Below are 26,154 nucleotides of genomic sequence, written 5' to 3' on the forward strand. Positions count from 1 at the left end.
ATTTAAAACAAAGAACAAAACACATAATAAGAGTAGAAGTTTATTTAATAAAATCTAATTCTATGTATAACTATGTTATATTTTGCATAAAATAAAGATATAATTTTAACTTTTTCTCCACCAATGTTTCGGATTCAAATCCGATTAAGAAAATGTCCGTTCCACGTTTATTTTTTTCCATAAAACACTATTAGGTATAATAAAGACGCTTTAATATTGTTGGCTACAAGAGTTATCATTCTGTCTATAACACCAAGATCTAAACCATCTGATAGGTCACAGTGCACAGGATTGTTATCCAATAAAACCTCAGACGGACAGTCAAAATTAATTTTTGAATCTGCAGGAGACAGCTGCTTGTTTCGACATAGAAATTGCGACTCGTTTTTTTGGTCCGCCCATGAAACTCATAAACTTTCCTCAAATAATCGGTTGCCCAACCAAAACAAATTAAAACTTGTATCACTGTAACGCATTGCGCGCGTATCGTTATCGAAACCAATTCACAACATCTATGAACAAAATAAATGCAATATTGCCCATCGGGAAACTTTTGGGCTACCAACGTCAGAAATATTACAAAGTCCGCTTTCACATTGTGTTCTTTTCAGATGTCTAACACCTTGTCGAAAAGATGGTGTATGGGCACCATCACTGTATATATATATGTTTCTTCACTGGCATCATTTATTAATCAAATATTTGATCGTTAAAGTGAATTAAAAGCTAATTCTTTTTTAGCTTTGACAATATATGAAATGATTTTATGCCTTATGAGTTTTGAAATAATATCACTTATTTTGGGGATTGGTGACACTATTCTACTCAATTTCAATGCAGGAGAAAATAGTTTTTCCGACAGCTATTTTGACAAAGTCGTTTTCCACCACCGTTTTAACAGGCGTACTGGTATTTAACGTCCGATTTGAAGATGTTTTTCCAAGGACGTTTTTACTGTATGAAATCCGTTTGATAATGGATGGGAACAATCCTTTCTTTCGTCTTCCCTTGAATATTCACATCTGCAATACAACAAAAATAATAAAAATAATCTTTACTATGAGTGGCCGTAATGCGAGGTTTTCATGCAACATAATTGTATTGTTTCAGTTGTTTCAATAAAACAATTACCAACCTTTGATCTTATGTTACATTACTTCCCTTACGTTTGTTCTTATATATGTTACTTCACATCAGCACCACAACAATAAATTTCGACCACAACATGTGCTCGCGACCACAACATTTTAAAAACAGCAGGTACAACGCCTTCTTTTCAGAAGAGGTTACGATATTTTTTGTAGCCGAGCATAGTTATTAAAAAAACGAATATAAAATGGGATTTTCTGTACAAAAATATAGTAATATCGTACAAATATGCGACTTGTTCATTGTCAACATCACATGAACCAACCTTTGTAAAGTCCTTGATGTTAGGATATCGGATTTTTCTCAAGAATTTTGCCAGAATAGTAAACAATATTAATATTCGTATCGAATAGCATTCTCCGATTTTTAAATTAAGGTCTGTATGTCTTCGGGAAACGTAAAAAACAAAAGCGTACTCACCGTTTGAATCCATTGTTTGAAATTGCCACCACAACGGAAGCTGCATTGCGACATTTTACGCACATAACACGAGCGTTATGGTCGCAATGATTCCACCCCGTGTAAAAGTCTCGTACGTCTGCATTAATTATAACATAAAAGCAATCTTTCATCCAAAAGTGCCCCTTTAAAAACGAAAAATACCAGCTCGATGTTTTATTACTTGTTATTTCCTTAGGTATGCAAAGACAAGATCACATGGACGTTCATTCAGGCAAATATTGGCAAATTGCAACACATTTGAAAGCAACCAATGTGCATTAATTTTAGATCATGCTAATTTTGTCCTCACGTCTTTACCTCAAAACTTCTTAATCTTAATCTAAATGGCCGCTCCGTAGATTGAGTAGAGCACAGCTGAAAAAATCACAATATTCCAGCGGTCATTCACCAAACATAGAACACGTTTCAGAACATATACGGTTCTAATGCTATACATGTTGGAATTGTTTACCCTTAGCAAGTTTACACATGTAAATGACTGCACGTGTACTTTTTTTAAGAAATTAGAAGTTTGACTTAACGGAACGACACTTTTTAAGGGTGTCCGGTTAGCGCAGTGGTCGGTACATGGGCTTCTTGCCCAGGCGACCCGGGTTCAAACCCCGCTTCCACCTGTTCGTCACTATACCGGGCAGATGGGATTTCTTCCGAGTACTTTGCCTTCCCACACAGCACAAGTACACACCAAAGTTGGAAGCCTGGAAATTGCAGCAATAATTCAAACCTTTCCAGACTTTCGTAAATTTGGTTAGATAATCAGGTGGGAATGCTGGAACACACTCCGGATCATCTCATAATGCAGCCTTAGGCGCGTAATTAAGGACCTTATAAACAAAACATACCAGGCCCGTACCCAGGCCCTGGGCCCCGAGACATCCCCAAGCTGGCTGTAGATTTAAGAATTTAAATAATAGGCCTACTGTAAATTGTTCTCTCATGAAATGGCCCACAGTACACTTTCCAAATATACAAAAGAGCAGATGTGCTTAATGAACCAGATTAACAAGAGGATCAGCGCTCGCCAGTGGAGATAAGCCCTTAGGCAAGGTTTTCTTATCACATTGAACACGCATCCCCGATCAGTCAATTACCCCTGGTGATCCTATATGCTTCATGTATCGATCGATGGTTAATGTAACACATCTTCTGATTGGCAAAGAAAAAATAAGCTGCGAATGGAAGTAACTGATACAGGAGGTGGAAGGTCTGAACATTGCTGACGTTAATAATTTGTGAAAAACAAATCATCTTGGAAGCAATTAGAGAGGTTATATTGATAATTGGCATGAATTGAACCAGTGAGTTACTTTGTCTAAGTCAAAGGCCAGTAACTTCGCCAAAAAACCAAAGGACTGGAACGACACGCGTACTTCATCTGTAAGTCATGTAGGTACCCTCACACACCAAATATCATGTCATTGTTCTACTAAAGAATTATTAAAATAAGTTGGAAACATTAAACTGCTATATGCCACCCTACCGGGGGCATCAAAATAAGCCAACTATCTGCAAGAGCTGCATAAAAAAAACACTCCAGAAAACGTTTATTACGGAGAAAATGTTAAGTCCAAGGCCCATAACTACGCCAAAAATGAATGGACCGGAATGAATTTCACACTTCGCCTGTAGGTCATATAGGTAGACTCATATACCAAACAAAAGGTTTTAAGTGCTGCGTAAAAATCCCTCCGGAAAACGGTTATTATAGAGAACATTTCTAAGTCCTATCTAATTCGGAGTTGTAGACGATTGTGATGGTTTATCTGTGTTTATAATGGTGAAAGTACAAATTTGTAGTAGATGAGGAACATTTTATTAGGAATTTAAATTAACACTGTTGAGGAGGTTTGAATTCAAATCTGATTTACGTGTAAAATTCCATACATTTATATCACAAAATACGCTTTTTAAGCATAAAAGTTCACGTTGAAAAGTGCCAAATTCAATAAATTTAACACTTGATAGGCAGGACCTCTCCCACGCCCTCTCCGGTTGCTCCCACCCCCTACCGGTCCAAAATTCCTGCATATGGCCCTTTTTTGTTAAAATAAAAAGGTTTACTGAATAAATAGTGGGATAAATAGAATAATAGATTAGTGTTGATACTAGATCAGGTTAGCATGCTCGAAAAAGCTTGCGCTTATGTTTTCCAAGCCTCGCATGATAAACCTGATCTATAATCAACACTAACCTATTATTCTCTATGAAGAATATTGCAACTGTGTGGTGGTGTAGTGTTGGTCGCGGTGGTGTAGTGGATGAGGTGTCCGCCTATCGAACGGGAGTTCGCGGGTACGACCCCTACTCGGGGAGCGTTCTCATTATCTCCTCCATAGGCACCAAGTAGTGGTTCTTCCCAGGTAACGGACTCGACAGTGTCCATTTCTGCCTATAATAGGCCTTCCTGTAATAGTCAGCAATTGACTGTAGGAAGTACGAAGTAGAACTAGTTTCAATGCCAAAACAGAATATTTTAATCAAATATGGCAGTAACATGTAATTTCCTAAATATTGGCGGCCATCTTGGTGGCCATCTTGAAAATGGCGGCCATCTTGAAAATTGGCATTGTGTACACACCGGTCTTACTGACAATAACGTAGTGACGTCACCATCTATGTATAGAATGGAAAATTGGAGATGGGTCCATAGCAAAAATTGAATAAAGTACTTTTATCTAAAAATGTGCCAAGTTTGTTGCTTTTATCAAAAAGTAAACAATCATTTCACCATATGACCCCACTATAGGATCTCTGCACACATTCCATATATTCAAGAACGAAACCAACATAAATACTGGAAATATTTAATATAACTTTTAATGTAAATTGTACGAAATTGTAAAATACTGAAAAATAGTATATAATTAACAAACAATATTGCTGATGCAAGCTCAGATAAAATGTTACGTGTTTTTCGAATAGATCCTTGGAATACACCTTCCAGATAAATTGCCGGTTATTACACAAACTTTGTTTACTAGAAACGAAAGTGAAAGTGGAGTAACACGGTAAATAGAACAAAGTTTCGATTAGATAAGATGAAACGTAAGTAATTATAAGATGAGTAAAACATTCACATCGCGACCTGCTGTTACCCGCGGACGCGGCAGAGGTAACCAATTCAACGCACAGCCCGTGAATCGACCTTTGGGTCGAGCCAGACCCCCCGGGACAATGGAAGGAATGGAGAATTCACGAGTGGGTGGGGCAACTGGAAATTCCAACGATTTGCCACCTGGAGTTCAGGCAACCCCTGCTGAACGCAGATTAACATAGTAATAGTTTTTTCTTTGCAACATATTTTAAAGGGGCCTTTTCACAGATTTTGGCATGTTTTGAAGTTTGTCATTAAAGTCTTTATATTGATAAATGTAAACATTGGATCTTAAATTCCCCAGTAAAAAATCAAGAATAAAATTTAAAAAAGCAAAAAAAAGGAAACCCTCCACAGGGCTCGAACCACAGACCCCTGGAGTCCTGGAGTAAAAAGTCTCCCAATTAAACCTCTCGGCCATCGTTCCTTATACAATGTCGGATGCATTTTATACTCTATATAACCAATCCTGGTATAGTTTCACAGAATATAACGACAACAACCGAACTCTCCAAATTATTAATTCGTTTCGCGTTGCAACGCTTTATAATTTTCAGGTTTTTAAATCGTCAAAAGATGCATATAATGGCTATTTTAGAGCATGTCAAATGTTCAGTATAACTGTTTCCTCACAAATATCATAACTAAAACGAAATTTTGCGAATCTGAAACAACTTTTTTTTTTATTTTGTCAATTTACCCAAACGTGAAATGGCCCCTTTAATGACCGATATTATAGTATTATCCAATGTGCATTTAGTGCGGCAATAGCACAAGAAAATATTATCTTCGGATATTGGTACTGCATTGGGAAAGTAGGCATATGTATAATACTCAAACCCAGTTTACTCACGGGTTGTATTGACTCGCGGTATTTGATTAGTGCCCTCTGGATTTTGTTTTTAAACAAACCTTCGTGACTTGCTTGTCAGATCTCACAGGTGCCATCTCTCGCTACAGGTTCAAATCGATTTTTGATAATTAAATGTTGTAAACCTCAGATTTGAACAATAGCTACTTGAATTTGTATAGTTCAGTTAATTGTCGTATCGAAAAAATATGATAGTGCTTAAAAATAACTGTGCTATATATTTTATTTGATGTCTAAAATTCCATTAATTTATTTTTTTTCATAAATTATTGATCGCTACTTTGAAAGGTATGTCATAGCTTTGATTATTCATGTTTAATTTAATATTAGTGCTGTTTAACCTATTTACCGCAAATTTGCTGGGCGAAAAAATAAACAACAATGGCGGACAGTGGTTTTGGATTTGTTTCTACTGCAGTTAATATTGAAGGATTTTCATCATAAAAAGGCCATTGTCCAATAAAGTTAAGTAAAATATGATTGTCCTTTAAATGATTTATTTGATATATGAAGATGGTTTCTTGACGCAAGTAAATATTCCTCAAGTACCGAGAGTCAGTATAAGTGCATAAATTATGATAAAAGTTAAATGTCAACTCTATGTCATAACCTTTGTAAAAGTTGCTGAAATCGAAAGAAGACGTATAAAACATGATGTTGATATGTTTAAATTATTAAGTATTGTCTTTTTATAGAAATTAGTGTCCAAATAATAAGATGAAAGTGAAGATAATAGTGTCAATAAAAAATTAAAAGCAAGAAGAAAACCACATGAACATTACACAAATCAATATTAAAGGGACTGTCCAACAGATTTTGGCATGTATTAAAGCTTGTCATTAAAGCGGGTATATACGATCTTGTCAAATATTTAGTATTAAATATAAAATGTGTAAAAAACTTATTATAAATATATTTTAATATAAACTAAAATAAAAGTTAAGAAGAACATGTGTCGAAAAATGCTAAATAAGCCAGATATTTAATTCTGAAATCGAAAAAGGCTGTACAGCCGAATTCGCCAGCATATATATCATGCATGTACGATGTGAATCTAAATTTAGTTTAACGGTTCATTTGAAATTTCTGCAACGATATCGATTCATACGACACATGAACACTTACAAAAAAGACGAATGCGTCGGTTATTGTAGGAAAATAATTACGAATTATCTTCGTCACAATCGGCTCGGGGCGCTTATTTGTATTTGCTGTATTTTATGAAATTCGTCTTAAATGTATCATTTTTCTTGCATAGTGTGTGTTATTATAACATATTTGTATCAATATTTTACAATTCAGCACATATAAAAATCGTATATACCCGCTTTAACTGCTTTAAATGCTTTATATTGATAAATTTAAACACTTGAACTAAAAATCTCCAGTAAAAAATAAGGATACAATTTTAAAAAAGAAGAAAAAACGTTAACATCCACAGGGATCGAACCACTGACCCCTAGAGTCATGTAGTTTTGGAGAAAAATGTCTTTCGACTTTACCACTCGACCATCCACGCTCACGTGAAGTCCGGAGGTATTTTTTAGCTACATAAGCAATTCTCGTAGTTAGCCAAAATATTCATTCGCGTCGAATGACGCTTTTGACTGTAGGACAGTCCCTTTAAGTACTAGTTACCAATGTAAGCATCATTTATTGGTGTTAATTATCCTGTTTAAAGTTAGATGTATGTTCTAAGATACTGAATTTGATTTAATAAAGTGTGTATAGGAAATCAGATGCACTTTAAAATTTCAAACCAAATCAAACATTCTGAAAAGTATTCGTTTACATGTCTTTTTGTAAACTTTGTGTTGTTGTTGATGATACTGGTAAAACCAGTCCAAATAATAAGAGACTTAACTTACGGATGTTTATAGATCTCTTACATTTAGGAGTATTGATAATAACAACTGTTAATGGTTCATTAACCAAAAAGAGAAATTTTGTTTACTGCTTATATTTAAGTAAAATGCCATATGTTATCCAATGGAATTTTTCCCCAAATGGTACCTAAAAATTCCCAATTGAAGATTTCCCAAAAGTAATTTTTGTTGATCTTAACATTTAGTTTCCCATCTCCCATCCAGCTCTATAAGTTATAGATCTCAACATTTAGTTTCCCATCTCCCATCCAGCTCTATAATTGTTATAGATCTCAACATTTAGTTTCCCATCTCCCATCCAGCTCTATAATTGTTATAGATCTCAACATTTAGTTTCCCATCTCCCATCCAGCTCTATACGTTGAACCTTAGTTTAGACAATATTGGAACTGTTTTATTCCCAATATTGAAACAATTTTAATTTGAATACCCCGGTAAGATAGCAACTGTATCCAACTTTGATTCTAGGATAAAACATAACATTATTTTGTTTACTTTTTGTCACTTTTTGACTGTTGAAGGTTCCCATACAGTGTAGAGTTAATTAAACTCTCTCATACAGTTACTACTTTCAAATATAAAACAAATATGTTGCATTCATAGTTAATATCAAAATCAAGTGAACTGAGGAAAACATTTGGTGGTTGATAAAACATATTTTACAATAAAATTATTGGCAATTATTTAAAATTTAAAATCATTAAGTAAACATGGAATTTAAGTTTTCTCTTACAAATGACCACATGTTCGACTGATATTTTGTTTGATTTGGCAGCAATCAACAGTATTCAGTAAGTTATTTTATATCAAGGGAGAGTACTCCAATGGAATGTTTTTAACGATATCAAAGCTGTTTATGTCCCTTTGACTTGATCTTGTATACTGGTAGTTCATTTTTTTTTTACTTTTCCAGTCAAGGTGGTTATTCGATGATACCACCTAATGAAAAGAAGAGACAGCATATTATGCAGAGTAAGTTGTCATTATAGTTAACCTTTACCACTTAGATACGTATTTTTTTACGCATTTGTAATCCCATAGAAAGTTAAATTTACTACAATACCTTTATTATTAAATTCAAGTTTTAAAGGCCTTATTTCGAACCCTTAAATACTGATGAGCAGCAAACAGCATGAAGCCTGAACAGCCTGCGAGTTACTCACATGCTGTTATGGTTTTATGCTGGTTGCAAAAGCCATTTTTACTTTAATTCTAAAGGGGAAAAAGGGTTAACCCATTTGTTGATAATGAATACATAACTTCTAATGCATGTAATAACTTGTGCAGCTGATATTTAGTGATATTTGCTGGAGAAACTATTTTCCGAAATACATTAAGAGAACTTATGTGATTTTTTGCACTCAAAATCTTGCAGTGTTGAAATTAACTGTTAACTGCTCCTTTCCCAATTTTTTATTGTTTTGAAATTTAAAATCAGAACATTTGAATACTGAAAAATGTTTATTCGGAAAATTTGGTAAAAACAAAAGGGCGTCTTAATATTTTAATAGGAGATGTATGTTACCTAAATAAACACAAACATTGAAAACAGTAAAACTGTATGCAAATGTCACTCAGTTACATGACTTATTACATTCAGTAGACAAGAAGTCTTAAAGACAATATATAAGCCATGCTTTGGGAAAACTGTGTTTAATGCATGCACATTAAGTGTCATCCCAGATAGGCTTGTGCAGTCTGCACAGTCTCATCAGGGGCGACACTTTCTGCCTAGACTGGCTTTTTGTTTGTTAGAGACTTCCTTAAACAAAAAAGACATCAAAGTGAATAGTCTTGTCCCTGCTGATTAGCCTGTGTAGATTACACAGGCTCATCTTGGAAAACACTTGACACATATGCATTAAGCCCCATTTTCCCACAACACAGCTAATACGGGCAAAAGCCAGCGTAGCGGGCTTCGACTGTTCATACATATGGAAATTTAGACAAAACAACAACAACAACAAATTACACATATGATGCGACTGGACTGTTTTTGCCACGCGTCACCTATTTTCGCTCGATTGGTCATTGTCGGCTCGGGTACTACTTACACGTACCCCGGGTACTCTTAAATATACTTACATGTACCCCGGGTACGGTAAATATACTTAAACGTACCCGGTCGATATTAGACTGTACCCGAGTTGTATTCTCGCCCAAACTCTACGCGCTACCGATTACCTTAAACGATATTGTTTATCTTAAACAAAATCCATCAACATGCTGTTTGGGTATGAGTTTCGATAATATAGAGGCCCTTTAACAGAAAATTGACATAAATGTGAAAATAATTAATTAAAAAAATAGCCAACAATGACCGATTTAGCGTTAAAATTCCCGGGTACATTTTAGTATATTTACCGTAACCGGGGTACATGTAAGTATACTTAAGAGTACCCGGGGTACATGTAAGTAGTACCCGAGCCGACAATGACCAATCGAGCCCTATTTTCGCGATGCTATATATCTCCCCTGAATACTTATTCACGGGACACTTATCTTGCCTCCATTTTAAACTGGTTAACTAAAAGTGGTGACATTAATTTTTACACACAATCAAAAGAAAGATAACCTCTCTAAATTGTACTGCGTACATACAGTTTCAACAAATCGAATAAGATAAACATTTTGTCTGGAATTATTTGTTTCAATCAATATCACTGTCTCATTGTTATTTTTAACCTTTCAAATTAATTTACAATTGTTTAAAAATATTTATCTGTTTAAAACATGAACGACCGCGTTTCTTTCATCGTCTAATATACATGACTCAGTGACGTCACTTTTGTCAAACAATGACGTATCAGTTCGATATCTCAAAAGGGAGTGAAAAGTGGAACTGACTTTCTGATTTTTGTTAACATTTTAAATGAAAAACAGATATGGAATAAAAATCCATTGGTAAGTAAATATATATCTGATTTATTGCATTTGGTTACAAATATTAAGCTAAATCTATATTGCGAAAGAATGCCTTTTATATTACAGAAACAGGTGGACAGAAACCGTTTTCGTCACAAAGCAATTTTTTGCCGATTTTAAGTTAACTGTTATTCATTTAATATAAATAAGCAAAAAGTTTATCCTTTTATGAATAGTGTTGGTGTATTTTTTCAAGTTTATTCTACATGATTATTATGCCCCCCTTCGAAGAAGAGGGGGTATATTGCTTTGCTCATGTCGGTCGGTCGGTCGTTTGGTATGTCGGTCCGTCCACCAGGTGGTTGTCGGATGATAACTCAAGAACGCATACGCCTAGGATCATGAAACTCCATAGGTAGATTGATCAGGACTCGCAGATGACCCCTATTGATTTTGAGGTCACTAGGTCAAAGGTCAAGGTCACGGTGACCTGAAATAGTAAATTGGTTTCCGGATGATAACTCAAGAACGCATACGCCTAGGATCATGAAACTTCATGGGTAGATTGATCATGACTTGCAGATGACCCCTATTGATTTTGAGGTCACTAGGTCAAAGGTCAAGGTCACGGTGACCCGAAATAGTAAAATGGTTTCCGGATGATAACTCAAGAATGCATACGCCTAGGATCATGAAACTTCATGGGTAGATTGATCATGACTTGCAGATGTCCCCTATTGATTTTGAGGTCACTAGGTCAAAGGTCAAGGTCACGGTGACCCGAAATAGTAAAATGGTTTCCGGATGATAACTCAAGAATGCATACGCCTAGGATCATGAAACTTCATGGGTAGATTGATCATGACTCGCAGATGACCCCTTTTGATTTTGAGGTCACTAGGTCAAAGGTCAAGGTCACGGTGACCTGAAATAGTAAAATGGTTTCCGGATGATAACTCAAGAATGCATACGCCTAGGATCATGAAACTTCATGGGTAGATTGATCAAGACTCGCAGATGACCCCTATTGATTTTGAGGTCACTAGGTCAAAGGTCAAGGTCACGGTGACCCGAAATAGTAAAATGGTTTTCGGATGATAACTCAAGAACGCATATGCCTAGGATCATGAAACTTCATAGGTAGATTGATCATGACTCGCAGATGACCCCTATTGATTTTGAGGTCACAAGGTCAAAGGTCAAGGTCACGGTGACCCGAAATAGTAAAATGATTTTCGGATGATAACTCAAGAACGCTTTTGCCTAGGATCATGACACTTCATAGGTACATTGATCGTGACTCGCAGATGACCCCTATTGATTTTCAGGTCACTAGTTTATTCTGTTTTCACACTGTCCAGTAAAGAGACTTACAAATTGAATTTTTGACACATGTTCATTCATAATGATGTATAAGCCTTTGTTTCTGTGCCAGTAAATACTATGTTTATGGAAATGACGTGAGAATTCAACATTTAAAAAACCAATGTAATATGATATGTAATATTATATGGCAACAGGACAGTTGTGATTTGCTGGGTCAATTCTATTTAGCTTGACCATCCAAGCGGTTGATAGCTTTGACAAACTGGTGGTCTGAAACATTGAGAAAATGTCACGATTCACTGACAATAAATCAAACATGTAATTCTTGCTACGCAACTTGCATTTAATTTTGTCAATTCAAATTATACATAAAAATATAATTAATTTTTAATCTGCTTGTTAATTGAAAAACAGCAACACAGTTTGTATGTATAAAACAATGTTAATACATAAATAGGATCAAGCATATTAAAATATCAACTTAGATTTAGTTTCCTTTACTGTACAGGATTTGTAAAGTTAGGTTAATATTTGTGTATTGAACAAAAATAACAACAGTGTAAAGAAAAGTTAATTTGGGGATGTTCTATCCAAACCCTGAGAGTTCAGATTTCCTCAAATGCCAAGCAAAGATTGTAAATTTCAACCCACTCCTCTGGTTAGGTTTTCAGAGGCACATATAATTAACTTTTGAGCTTAGTGTCTCATTTGTACATGCATTACTGTATTAACTCCAAATCAACTAGTACAAGTGGTAGACCAGTATTACATGGACTGGTGTTCACTGTTTACACAGTTTCACAACCCCATCTGATACTGGTCAGTATCTTGGCAAGTGGCCAAAGTTGGGAGTGGAATTAATGGTCTATTACATAACTGACTTCTGTGTGTGGTAAACACATGTTACTGGTCATGTGGTCAAGTTGCACTTGTATACATTTGCCCAATACACAACACTAGCCTTGGCTATTTTTAATCAGATTGCATTGCTATCTATGGTGGTCATTGACTAGGGGAGTTAACTGCTATAAATAACATGTTTCATTACCATTAATAAATAAAACATTACAAATTGTGTGCACGTTTCACATATTGTCAAATAAGTCAAAATGTGTGAAAGGAATCCAAAAAATCAAAGACTCAATCATATAATGGATATATTTGATTAGTATAGGTCCTGATTGGTTTTTGCACTATTAATTGGATACATTTCACAGGTCATTGACATACAGTGACAAAAACATATTCACACAATGGCTGTCACTACAACGGAGAGCCCATATGGGGGGCATGCATGTTTTACAAACAGCCCTTGTTCCAATATCCTCTATTGTTGGTATGTTAAGAACTTCTTAAGTAAAGGTTATGATTGAAAACCATAGTTCAACTCGTACTTGATCATGTTTGTACCAAACTGTTCAAAACTGCCATTTAGTACTAACAATAAAACTGTGCTGACATAAACATCACATATTGGCTTATTATGTATTTTTCTTTTGTTTAATATTTAAGAAGCTGTTCTGTCATCCGCTGTGCTGCACATATTTCCTGAAATATTCTGACTGGATGCTATTAAAAAATACTAAACGCCTCGATTCTGGATCTATCAAACTGGGAGGGCATGAAATATAAACATCTGTGAACTCAACTGTAGTGTTCAATTTTTGTGGTGAATTATTGTGATGGAACATTAGTGAACTGTAAAGAAAATGCAGTTATAATGAAGGGTATATAATATGTCTGTTATCAAAAAGCAGCTTCGTTATAAAACATATCAGATATGCAAACACTGTGAAAGCGAAAGGAAATTAACAACTAGCGGATAGCAAACATGCTGCATTTATGTAAATTCTGATAGTACCAATGCATTTATAGAATGTTTCAGTAAGTCTAGTAGTTAATAAAAAGCATGCCACAAGAAAGAAAGCACACTGAGTTTTGGGACCTTTGTGTTGTGAAGACTCCAGTAGACATTGAACTTTTGCACATTATTAAGAAGCTTGATTTTAATATACAACTTCTTGTTTATTGTGTATTGAATGTTCCTTTTTTGTCCAATGATCCATTTGCTTAATGCAGTGGCATAAATATAGGATCTTGCATGAGTGGTCGTTTTGTATTGACTTTATTCAACAAGTCATCTAGATAAAGATAAAAACGAGGCTTGCCGAGTTTTATCTTTATTGAGATGACAAGTTTAATAAATTCAATACAAAATGACCACAAATCTAAGATTCTATTTATAATGGACAAACAAATTTTCTTTTTATTTTATTCTCTTTCAACCGTTTATTCATATCATAAGAGTTTAACTGAAGAAATTTGCTGGAATAATGACGTTATTTCGTCAAAAATGACGTCATTTTACATTTATATAACAAGTGTAATAACACCCGTGTAATAAACAATATTGAGCATTACGTTATTTCACCCCTGGAGCGTATTATCCCCCTCCAGAGGCGGAGGGATATTGTTTTGGCGTTGTCCGTCCGTCCATCCATCCATCCGTCCGTCCGTCCGGCACTTAGGCCTTAAGCAAAATATCACTTCCTAAATATAGATGCAAACACTTCGGGAATATTGTTTTGTTTTGTATAGTTTATTGACTTTAATTTATACAAATAGTTTTCCATTCACTTAATATGCAGGCTTTTCAATTAGACCTGAAATGAAAAAAATGAGGTTCAACATCCTATTACTATTTAATACTTCTTTCCGCGTAGCTGTTTAATCCAGCTTTTCACCTTAAATGACCTATATTGATAGCTGTGAAGTGCTGAGAAAATTTCCAGTAGACGCGAATAAATACATCCGAATATTTTTTGGCTGATTTGAGAGAAATCCCCCGAACATCGGCCACATTATTACGTCTTTTAGACGAGTCCATCACATAGTATTTAACACTGTTCAGTGTATAGATATCCAAACTATTCTCAGACACTTCGAAAAGACTCATAGACACAGAATTAGGCTCAGTTACTATTACACATTAAATTTCACCTTGCAGAATTTCAGGGACTCAGTAATCTGTCAGTTAATCGTAAGGGGAATATATTATGGACTTCCGTTAAGGGCCTTATGATGATAACACAGTATTGCTTTAAAGATATACAATAACATGAATGATTGAGAAAGAAATTAATGAAACTCTATTGGTGAATGCCACTTATTTGCATTGTGAGAAAAAAAAAACTACCAAAATACTAAAGGTGTCGTGATAAGGGGAAAGTGGTTTAATTATCCAAACACACATGTATGACGTTCATTTGTAATTACACGGGTGCGTTACAAATATGTTTTATGTGATAAACATCGCGAGATGTACAATGTTTAATGGTAGAAACTTTATAAACTGTTCATGCAATAAACTTTAAAAGTTGATAAAATTATTGATTTACGATGGATAAGGGATAAACAAGTGATGCACGTTTAGCAATATTAAGTTTTTTAATTAACTTATATGCAATTACCGGCATATATAGAATTGTTTATTTTCAACTATCATATTTGAAATTAATGCTGTATATCGTGTTTAATATATTTATTGTTTAAGCTGAAACTGAGTATAAACGTTCTCATTACTTTTTACAAGATATAAAACGTTGATCAATGAAAACTATAATACAACTTACAAGTTCAGAAGAAGTAGCACCAGAAAATAAAGGAAAGAAAAGGACTGGTGTATTTACAAGTAAATATTTTTCTGATGAACAGCCAAAAACTCCTTCATGTACAAAAGATATGTACTCCGTTTAGAAATCCAAATCAGTCTGTGCAGATTCATTTATTCCACACAAAAACACAATTACGAGTCTAAGTGTCTGTATCGCTGTTCTTTTGCTCATTATAAATTTTACTGAAGCAAACAATTATTAATTTAATGTACCATATAAACATTGTTGATTAATTTTTTAATAATCCACAGTAATATTCATGTGTTGGATTTACAATGATATAATGTTGACATTGTAATCATAAATACTAGCTTTAAGTAAAATTAAGTCTTTATTTTATTTCCCTCTTCTACTTAATCTTCCATCTTATAAACATACTGACATCCCTGCATATTTTGACTATTTGGAAATTATTTCCTCTTTTTGTGGACCACAACTAAGCAGGAGTATGTTTGTCAAAAATATTGTTCACATGATTCAGTTATTTAATTCTCGCATAACTAGACAAAAGCATTGGTGTCGCACCTCTGTAAATAGAAAATGTGAAGTTAGATAAAAGATATGATGTGAAGGCAGTGATTTAATGATAACCAATATTGCATTATACAAGTTCCCCTAAACAATTTTTTAATTATATACTCTTCAAATAACATCACTTTCTTCTATTAAATAGATTTTTAAATTTAAAATGTCTAATATTGTTGAATTAAATTGAGAACAACAATCAAACTGAGTATTAAAGAGTTTGAAAACAAGATTAATGGTTGTTTCATCTAAAGCCTAACTCTTATTTTTGTTTGTTAATGTGTCTAAAAACAAATTACATTTTATTAGTTTGTTCAGTTTACATATTTTTATGTCAAACATTTAAAGGTTTTGTTCCACAATAATGATTATGTGCAGACATTTACAACTTATGTTATCTAAAACAGACATCTTATTAGCTTTTGCCCGTAAATTAGGTAGCACCTATAATCATATTATTCAGTTTGCATGTTTGATGGTGTGTTAAATGTATTTTGTTAAGAAATCTAGTTTGTTTTGAGGAATAAATACTTACTAATAGCCTGAAAATAAAAAAGGAGAATTTTTGTTCATGTTTAAATATTTTTAATAATCTAATTCTTAGTGGCATAATCAGTGTTCAAACTTGTAATATGTCACTGATAATTGAACTAAGTTTACACACTGTGTCCTCATTTTTTGTAGCTATATGTAGCTCAAATGGGTCTGAACAGAGTGATTTGAACCACAGTCTGTTACAGAATTTGTAAACTTTAAAAGTATAACATTTATAGAAAACTTTTTTACTAAAACAGACTGCGGTTGAAAGTATAACATTTATAGAAAACTTTTTTACTGAAACAGACTGCGGTTGAAACAGACCTGGACTATAACAGTAGGAAACCTATGCGTCCTTAGCCCTTAACATTTGTACTGGGCCCTAGATTTTAAGAGTACTGTATAACTTCTGTGCCTACTACAACTTGCAGGAATAAAATATGTGCAAAACATTGCTTAAAATGTAAGTTGAAAAAATATCTGTATAAAATCTTAGGCTAAATGACACCCCTATTAATTTCTTGGACAAACTGCCTTAGACAAATAAACGAATGCAACATCTATTAGCATGATCATGTAAGCATAATTTGATAGTTCTACTTTTATTATTAATGTTTTGATTTCATGTGTTGTTTAATACATTATGATGTACTTTGGCTACACTACCCTGTTTTGGGGGAAAATATCTAGACTGAACATTTTTCAATACAAAAATTGCATGTTTCTTAAATTCCAGTGCATCTTATCTTGGGACAAAATCTCAAGTTGTAAAGGTGGAATTTCACTTTATGCATAAAGGTGCAAGTGATAACCATTTGCGGTAATTTGTTCCACAGTTTTCATTTAACAAATATATTTTTACACTGAAATTGGTTACAAATTTCTGGATTTAGTGTACAATTTTGTATGTACATAATAACTACATTACATGTAAACATATTTATAGTGATTTCAAAAGGACCATTTCCTTAAGAATACTAAGTTTTGTATATGCTTATTATTATAAGTACATGTAATTTGTCTACTTATTGTTTCTCCTTATAAAATATATATTAAACAATAAGCATAAAGGGTAATGTTGCTAAAACTACACAGATTTCAGAATAATTGGGATTTGTTGCAATCATTTCAAATTTAAATAAAATTAAGTGTGTTAGGGTGGTGCAGTGGTCGAGTGGTAACACACTGGTCTACCATTCCAGAGGTCCCTGGTTCAATTCCTGGCCGGGGCACTGGAAATTTCAGTAATGCTGCAAGTGTTTCCCACCCAACTACAACTAGAGATGTACTGGTATGAAACCCAGGTAATTCTCGCGTGTATCAGTGCTATACACTGAGCACGTAAATGAACCAAGGGATCTATTTGCAAAGAGCTAGGGTATTGCACCCGGATTCCTTGTATCTCAATACTGTCTCTTCAGCAAAAAACAAAGGACCCCATTGGAAATAAGTGCTTGCACTTTCATGGGTTATCCTTGACTGCAAGGTCAAAAGAAATACTACTACTACTACTTATGCTCATACATGTAAGTACAAAGTTATTTTTAATTTGAAATGGATTTCTTAAATATATAAATTATGTCATCTACGGCATAACAAGTCTAAACAAGACTTAGACTCATATGTTTAACATCAATTTAAAGTAAATGAAATTGTAAACATGTGACAGGCATGAAATTTTTATTTTGGTATAATGTAACTTTAAAATTCGCAGAATACATGTATTCCTCTTCATACTGGTGCATCAAATTAAAATACTTAACATGAACAGGCAGTAATGTGGCGCATAAAACTACATCTTAATTTTTAAGACAACCAAACTTGCAGATTATAATATCAATGTTTGAATAATTCATTATTTGCAAAAATACACTCATCTAGAAAATATCTGCGCTCTCTGCTTAAGTAATTTCTTTTTACTACGCTGGGGAAGATTTGCATTTTTGTGAAAGATGTCTGTTTTAAGACGCTACAGGATTACTTATTTCCATATTCTACAGCGCAATAATTTCTTTCAGGGCATTTAAGAAATTCAGCTCTTTTGAGGAACATTTGTTTTGGACACAAAATTCTTTTTCATGTCCATTTTCGGTGCATTTAATATGAAAATAGTTTAATAAGTGTTTTCAAATAAAATATTTTGTATTACCATACACTGTAAGGGCATTTTAGTAAATTTCTTGTGAACTCTGTGTCATTTTAGGAAAATTATTGCATTTGATACAATATATGGGCAATTCTCTGTGAAAATGGGTTTTAATGCCTGTGCGTAAAGTGTCGTCCCAGATTAGCATGTACAGTGCTACAGTGTTTAGGAGGACAACCCTATGAATATAATAGTTATCAGTGTTAAAAAATGTATGCCTTGCTTTTAATGCATATTAAACATATTTTGCCAGAGCACGGCTAATATGTTCTTCTGGCAAACACAATTTACATTCATTAATGAAGTGGTTAATACACTTAAACATGTATTAGCCCTAAAGCCATAAAGCTTATATATGTAATATTAATACATGTGTAGGATAGCTATTAGTTTAATTTATTTCATAGACAAATAAAATAAAATACCCATATAGCGTACCTTTTCATTTATATGGAGTGTAAAGACTATTTGTTATATATATATATATATATATATATATATATATATATATATATATATTTCTCATATTAATAAATTTGAAATAAGATTGAAAACAAAAGATAGTCAATTCCCATATTATATTTGTTTTAAAGATAACTTCATGTATAAGATGAACATTTTAAGTAGAAATTGAAACATCCTTATAAGTTTAAACAGAAAATGTTTCAAATGTTTTTTCTTGGATGTAATCAAATGTGTACAGCTGAAGGGATACAAGCTTTGAAAACTTTCTGTGTGTAAACTGTGTTGCCAGGAAAAAAAACTTAAATCACAAGCAACTTGAAATACCAGCCTTGACATGAAGAAGAAACTGTACATTTCAAATTCATTGAATATGTATTTTTCAAACTTTATACTTGCAATGTTGTATTCTAACTTGACAAGTATTATCAAGAAAACACCACAATAAATGTTTTATGGAATTAAAAAGTCCAACTTTGTGTCAGCTTTACTTCTAGGTTGAAGTTTTTTAGTAATCTATTTCAGCTTGGATAGTTCAAGGGATTTCATTTTAACTTAACATGTTTTCCCAATATCAAAATTAATTCATGGGGTCATTTATGGTTAATCAGCTTCTTTGACCATACAACAGTTTGGTATAGAAATAATGTCAAGGAACTCGGACAAAAGCAATAAAAGTCAAGTTTGCTGTTGTCCAACAGCTCTCATGAACGCAAAGTGGTTGAGGTGACATTTTGTGGTAAGTCTATATCTGATGTGTGTCTTGTGTCATCAGCTATTAGCTTTTAAAATTCTTTTAACCACATTTTCACTCAACTGGATCCAACTTGGTAGTCTTTATATGTTAATAATATATACTGGTCCAGTTAATGCATATGCGTTCAATGTAACACTTTCTGTTTTTATGATATTTCTTGTTTACAGAAAGTCTCTTCTTAGCAAAAAATCAAGTTTATGCGGAAAGTGTCGGACTGCACAGGCTAATCTGGGACGACACTTTACGCACATGCATTAAACCCCCTTTTCACAGAGTGGGGCTCATGTGGGACATTTTCAAATCTTGTGTTGGACATTTCAGTTGCTCAAAAGGAGGAGAAAGCTCTCCAGGAACACAGACAAAGGAACACGCAGACTTCATTTAACTATGTGGGAACTGTTGGTAAGTAATTGCTATGTAGTCATTTTCAAATTTTGTATATTAGCATCCCAATACAGAGCATTCCTACCTTTCGTGTACCAAAATGTGTCCCTTCTTTCACATTGTTTAGTCTTACATTAACTGCAGCCTTTAAGAAAAAGAAATATAAACTGCAATTTGATAAACTTTTTAATGAAATTTGAAGTTGACATAAAGATTCATATTCAATTCCACTAATGGTATGGTATTTACATCAAAAAGCAAATGTGTGGGGCTAATCAGTTGTTATATACTTCAAACAAAATTGCTTTGAACTCATTGATCTACCGTGTGTAATCATAAAAACTCACCTGATATTTGACATGACCTTTTACAAAAGGTTGTGCAATAAGAAGAAGAACCATTGGGACTTAATGTTTTTGTGCTGAAATAACTTTAATTCTCATGTTTCTCATAAAAGATCTGAGATAAACATGAGGTTTTCGTGAACATGTTAGATTACTGAACTTTTAACAGTAATAGTGTGCAATTATTAGTTACAATAGAAGGTGTCGCAAAAACCTCATCCAAAGAATCTTACTGAAATATTTTAACATTATCGTATTGAGTACATATGTAGTAGCTAGTGGAAAATGGGTCCTTTAGTCATAATTTTGTGACTTAATACTTTCCTATAAAAATGTGTAGTATTTTTAAGATGACTCTTTGACAGTTAAATGATAATTAATTACAAAATGTAATATTCATAAAGGGAACAGATTGGTTTAAAATGGAGTAGATAAATTTATTATATTAATTATTTCATTATACATATGCCCTATTCCAGTATTAAACAATTATAATTCGCTGTAAAGATGTTGTTGATAAAAGCCAACTCCAACATATTTTTTGTGACTGCATGGTGCCCATGTTGTTCATTGCATTTGCATCATGAAATAAACACACAACACTTTATTATGCTCCACTGGATAAAATTTAAAATAAATATAACAATATGATATATATTGCTTAACTGTGGATTTTGGTAATTAATACAGGTTTGTCATTGGAGGGCTGACATGAACCTTGTTGTGGGTTAAAGGGGCTTTATGCATGTGCGTGGAATATAGTACCATATTAGCCTGTGCAGTCTGCACAGGCTTATCAGGGACGTCTATTTTACTTTCATCATTGTATGTTATTTGAAGGAGGTCTCTTCACAGCACAAAAAAAGTCAATGATGAAAGCTTTGTCCTAGATTAGCCTGTGTGGACTGCGCAGGCTAATTGCGGACGACTCTTAACGCACATGCATCATGTTCAGTTTCCACAGAGTCAGGCTTATATGTTTTGGTTGTTCTGCAGGTGGAGGCCAAGTGAGTCAGCAAGAGTCTCGAAGTCATCTTGTGCAGAGCTCACCAAATAAAGTACAGCGCCAGGTATAGTACCATATTTTGTTGGTTTATTTTCTCCGGTCATCACCTGCAGAGCTCGCAAAAAAGTACAGTGCTAGGTATTGTAGCGTATTTTGTTGGTTTATTTTCTCTGGTCATCTCTTGCCATATTTTGTGGGTTCATTTTTATGCCCCCCTTCGAAGAAGAGGGGGTATATTGCTTTGCACATGTTGGTGGGTCGGTCGGCCTGTCGGTCCGTCCACCAGGTGGTTTCCGGATGATAACTCAAGAACGCTTAGGCCTAGGATCATGAAACTTCATAGATACATTGATCATGACTCGCAGATGACCCCTATTGATTTTGAAGTCACTAGGTCAAAGGTCAAGGTCACTGTGACCCGAAATAGTAAAATGGTTTCCGGATGATAATTCAAGAACGTTTATGCCTAGGATCATGAAACTTGATAGGTAGATTGATCATGACTCGCAGATGACCCCTATTGATTTTCAGGTTACTAGGTCAAAGGTCAAGATCACGGTGACCCGAAATAGTAAAATGGTTTCCGGATGATAACTCAAGAACGCTTATGCCTAGGATCATGAAACTTGATAGGTAGATTGATCATGACTCGCAGATGACCCCTATTGATTTTCAGGTCACTAGGTCAAAGGTCAAGGTCACGGTGACCCGAAATAGTAAAATGGTGTACGGATGATAACTCAAGAACGCTTATGCCTAGGATCATGAAACTTGATAGGTAGATTGACCATGACTGGCAGATGACCCCTATTGATTTTGAGGTCACTAGGTCAAAGGTCAAGGTCACGGTGACCCTAAATATTAAAATGGTTTCCGGATGATAACTCAAGAATGCTTATGCCTAGGATCATGAAACTTGATAGGTAGATTGATCATGACTTGCAGATGACACCTATTGATTTTCAGGTCACTAGGTCGAAGGTCAAGGTCACGGTGACCCGAAATAGTAAAATGGTTTCCGGATGATAAATCAAGAACGCTTATGCCTAGGATCATGAAACTTCATAGGTACATTGATCATGACTGGCAGATGACCCCTATTGATTTTCAGGTCACTAGGTCAAAGGTCAAGGTCACAGTGACAAAAATCATATTTATAAAATTGCTGTCACTACAACTGAGAGCCCATATGGGGGGCATGCATGTTTTACAAACAGCCCTTGTTTACATTTAAGTATGTGGGAAAAAAATAATTTATGTAAAACGTTGTTCAGATAAGCCTGTGCAGTCCACACAGGCTGAAAGGGGACGTCAATGTTTTGCCTGAACTAGATTTTTGGTTAGACAATGCTTCCTTTAAAGGACAAGTACTCTAAAATCGGAAAGTGTCTTCCCTGATTCCCATTTTTGGAATGAACAGGCATATTTGGGACAAAACTGTATGCACATGCAATAAGACCCGTTTTCCCAGAGCCTGGTTTGATTCATCATTTCATTGATAAAGGCTCACAAATAAGTTTTCAAAATTCCTATTCCATTAATGTTAACTCAAATAAGTAATTTGCCAATCTCTTAAAAGTTGTGTTCTATATGCTGTAATTAGTAATGTTATTAGTTAGGTAAGCAGTATTTGGTTAAGTGGTGCCTTGTCTTTTAGTTTAAGCTTCATCTTATATAATTATGTTCTTGTTTTCTTTCAAAATAAATTTGAGGCCTTATATTTATGTAATTATTTAAAGAGAGTGCCTTACAAAATGTATCATATATTGCTGTATATTGCTTGTAGCTACAACAGCAGCAACGAAAAACCATTGTAAAGCAAAAAGAAGAAGAAGACATTGTAAAACATAAAGCCAAACAGAGAGCTGTGGTATGTTCGCTTATCAGGGATGTATTTTGCAGTTGTTTGAAAATGTGTCTTTTCTAAAATTGTTCATGTCTTAATAATTTATTGCTATATATCAGTTAATGAAGCCTTTCTTTTCCTTCAAATTCTTGGCAACTCAAATCAGATTGACTTAAATTTAGTAAGTTTTGTTTTTTTAAACAAAAGTGAACCAGTGTCGTGCAAAAACTATGCAGTAAAATTATGATTTATGTAAGGTTATTCAGTATTTTAAAAGATACTGAATACTAACCATTTGTTAATTTTATGTATAAAAAATAATGCATTAGTACATTAACACACATATACATATGTGTATGTATTGCATGCTTTGCTTCTTTTATTACTTAGTTTTCCCTCAGGCTGTTTGTTTCTTAATCTATCTCTTAACAACTGAATCCATCAGTAAATTAGTAAGTGAACATATTTTGATTAAAATTGCTTTAAACATTAACTTCAAGTCATGGAAATGTAACCCCTTTGCGCTGAAGGTAAAGATAGTTACAGTCACTGTAAAACCTTAATATCTTTTACATACTATAATATGATCATGAAAATATGTACACATTTGAGCTGCAAGATCTGCTCATTGATGCCCATCAATCCATCTCATTGTGGCCCATTCTTATGTCCATATGCAAATACTGAAATCACGCGAAGACACCTAACTATTTGCCACGCCATGCAAAAAATGGGGTTTATTCCATATGCAGCCAGCATAGCTTCAGACTAGCCTGCACAGTCTGATTTTGATCTATGCTGTCCATTGTAAAGTCACGCTCTGTTTGGAAATCCCATAAGGGAACAAGGTATCGGATACGCAGGCTTGGCAGGAGCTACGCTGGCTGCATATGGTGTAAGACCCATTTTTGCACTTTGCAGGAGATGAAAGGAATGTGCAGGGCTTTATTTTTCTTGAGATCAAAGATTAGGTGACTGTAACCAGTACTTAAACTGGAATAACACTAATTACTGCAATTACTCTGACATTAGAACATTAGCTATACAAATTACAAACTTAGTTTAAACATGAAGGACAATTTTATTATGTTTTACCAAACCTATCATGACTGTCATTTTATTTCCTCTATGACTTATTAATACCAGTCACACTTATAAACAGAGATCTTTTAAAACATGACTTTTCCAGGCGGAGACAAATGAGAGGCGTAAACAAGAGGAAGCAGCATCTCAACAACAACGATGGGATGAACAGAAAAGAAGGTATGTCTTGTAAGGGATGCTGGGCATCCAGTTCAGTTTATTTGTAAAATAATTTGATGTTCAATAAATTGATAGTCTGCAATACATCCAATGTTTTGAAGGAATTTTCCTTTCCAAGGATTATTAATTCCGTTAATGTTAATTCACATCGACTTTTCTTGTTAAAAGTTTTTGTTACATTCTCAATTTTAATAAAATGTCCTTTATACTTTAAAGCTTCTAGGCTAAGTCTGATATTTGGCGTCTGTATAATATTAATAGTATAAAATGCAACACTATCATATGTGCTAACTTCTCCATGGCACCGTCCCAAGTTTTATTCATTAGTGTTTGCGTATGTTGTGTGCTGTTGTTGAATTTTTGGGCAGTGGGTCCATTCCACCAATAATGGACCTTGTGGTTTATATAGAATAATCTCTTGCTGATGCAACTGGTCTTTTACTTTGTTTATATTTATATCTAGACATGTTTTCTTTCTGTTGAAGGACTAATGATGCATTCTTGCGTCGACTGGAAAATAAAGGAAACAAGCAAGGTGCAGGTAGGTATACCATGACGAAAATGTCAGCACCTTTATTATCATAGCCCTAAGAGTTCGATAATGTATTAAATGTTTGCGTTTATAATAACTAGAAACAGTGGCTATATTTTCCATTATCATTGGTTACGTTTTGTCAAATATTTTAAAATACATTTTTGGAACACAAGCTACAAATAGTATCAAGAAAGTTAACAAATACTTATATAATAAAAATTGTTTATTACAAGAATGAAATAATTAATTTGAAAAATTATATAAAATTACTAAATTTGCCTAAGTTCAATAACACTTGTGGATAGCGTTAGTATTTTTAAAGCTCAAAACTTGTAGTCATCTTTAGTTCCATTAAAATATTAAATGATTATTAGTGAACAGTCAAGGGCCGCCACAAACAGTTCAGACATGGGAGACACAGGAGAATGAGGAAAGGGAGGAGAATGATGATGAATTTGTTCAAAGAAAGGGGGCAGTGAGTACGTCTGATGCTGAGGAAAACAGTGTGGATTATGCCGGGCTGTCAGTGGAGCAGAGGAAAAGACTAACCACCCTTCATGTCATGTTCCCCCAGTATCCTGTGGATTTCATTCGTGGTATTTTAGAGCAGACGAACTTTTCACTTGATGCAGCTGCGACAGTGCTTGGTGAATGACTGTGATTAACTGTGATTAACTGTGATCTGAAACAAAAGCATGCTGACTACTCTGTATGTTTATGAATGTGTTCCTAAGAGGACATTGTATGAAAACATGTTTTGATAAGTAAAATCTCGTACAAAGGTGTCAGTAAATTCTGTAGAAAACGTGTGTCATCTGCATAAAAATCAAATCATTGGCTTCTTCTGTAACTTGTATTTATGTTTATATGTATTGTATTGTTGTTATGTGTTATGCTTGTTATACGCCTATATTAAAAACAATGTGTATTTTGGGAACACCTGCGGCGGGCTGCTTACTGTCGGACTGGCTGTGTCTTGTAACTTAAAAATAGAACTAGCTTGGGATTGCACTTTGGTCCTG

General features: G+C 34.2%; 2 protein-coding genes across 2 annotated transcripts in view; one reads left to right on the forward strand and one right to left on the reverse strand.

The window, feature by feature from the left end:
• Positions 1-26,154, reverse strand: part of LOC127843216 (uncharacterized) — an 87,961-nt gene that overhangs the window by 52,047 nt on the left and 9,760 nt on the right. The window lies entirely within an intron of this gene.
• Positions 4,544-26,075, forward strand: LOC127843218 (epithelial-stromal interaction protein 1-like). Its single transcript, XM_052373081.1, has 8 exons — positions 4,544-4,886; positions 8,376-8,434; positions 20,076-20,156; positions 21,479-21,552; positions 23,275-23,358; positions 24,524-24,597; positions 25,083-25,138; positions 25,507-26,075. The coding sequence occupies exons 1-8, from the start codon at positions 4,672-4,674 to the stop codon at positions 25,785-25,787; spliced, it is 924 nt and encodes a 307-aa protein (XP_052229041.1). The 5' UTR covers positions 4,544-4,671; the 3' UTR covers positions 25,788-26,075.

Source organism: Dreissena polymorpha, chromosome 8 (assembly GCF_020536995.1).
Source record: "Dreissena polymorpha isolate Duluth1 chromosome 8, UMN_Dpol_1.0, whole genome shotgun sequence".
In the NCBI taxonomy this organism is placed as follows: domain Eukaryota; kingdom Metazoa; phylum Mollusca; class Bivalvia; order Myida; family Dreissenidae; genus Dreissena; species Dreissena polymorpha.

What these genes read in the sequence shown, in the direction of transcription:
- LOC127843218 (XM_052373081.1), top strand. Translation starts at nt 4,672, where the DNA reads ATGAGTAAAACATTCACATCGCGACCTGCTGTTACCCGCGGACGCGGC. An exon ending in CAAATAAAGTACAGCGCCAG is followed by an intron (nt 21,553 to 23,274) that starts GTATAGTACCAT and finishes TATTGCTTGTAG; the next exon opens with CTACAACAGCAGCAACGAAA. An exon ending in AAGCCAAACAGAGAGCTGTG is followed by an intron (nt 23,359 to 24,523) that starts GTATGTTCGCTT and finishes TGACTTTTCCAG; the next exon opens with GCGGAGACAAATGAGAGGCG.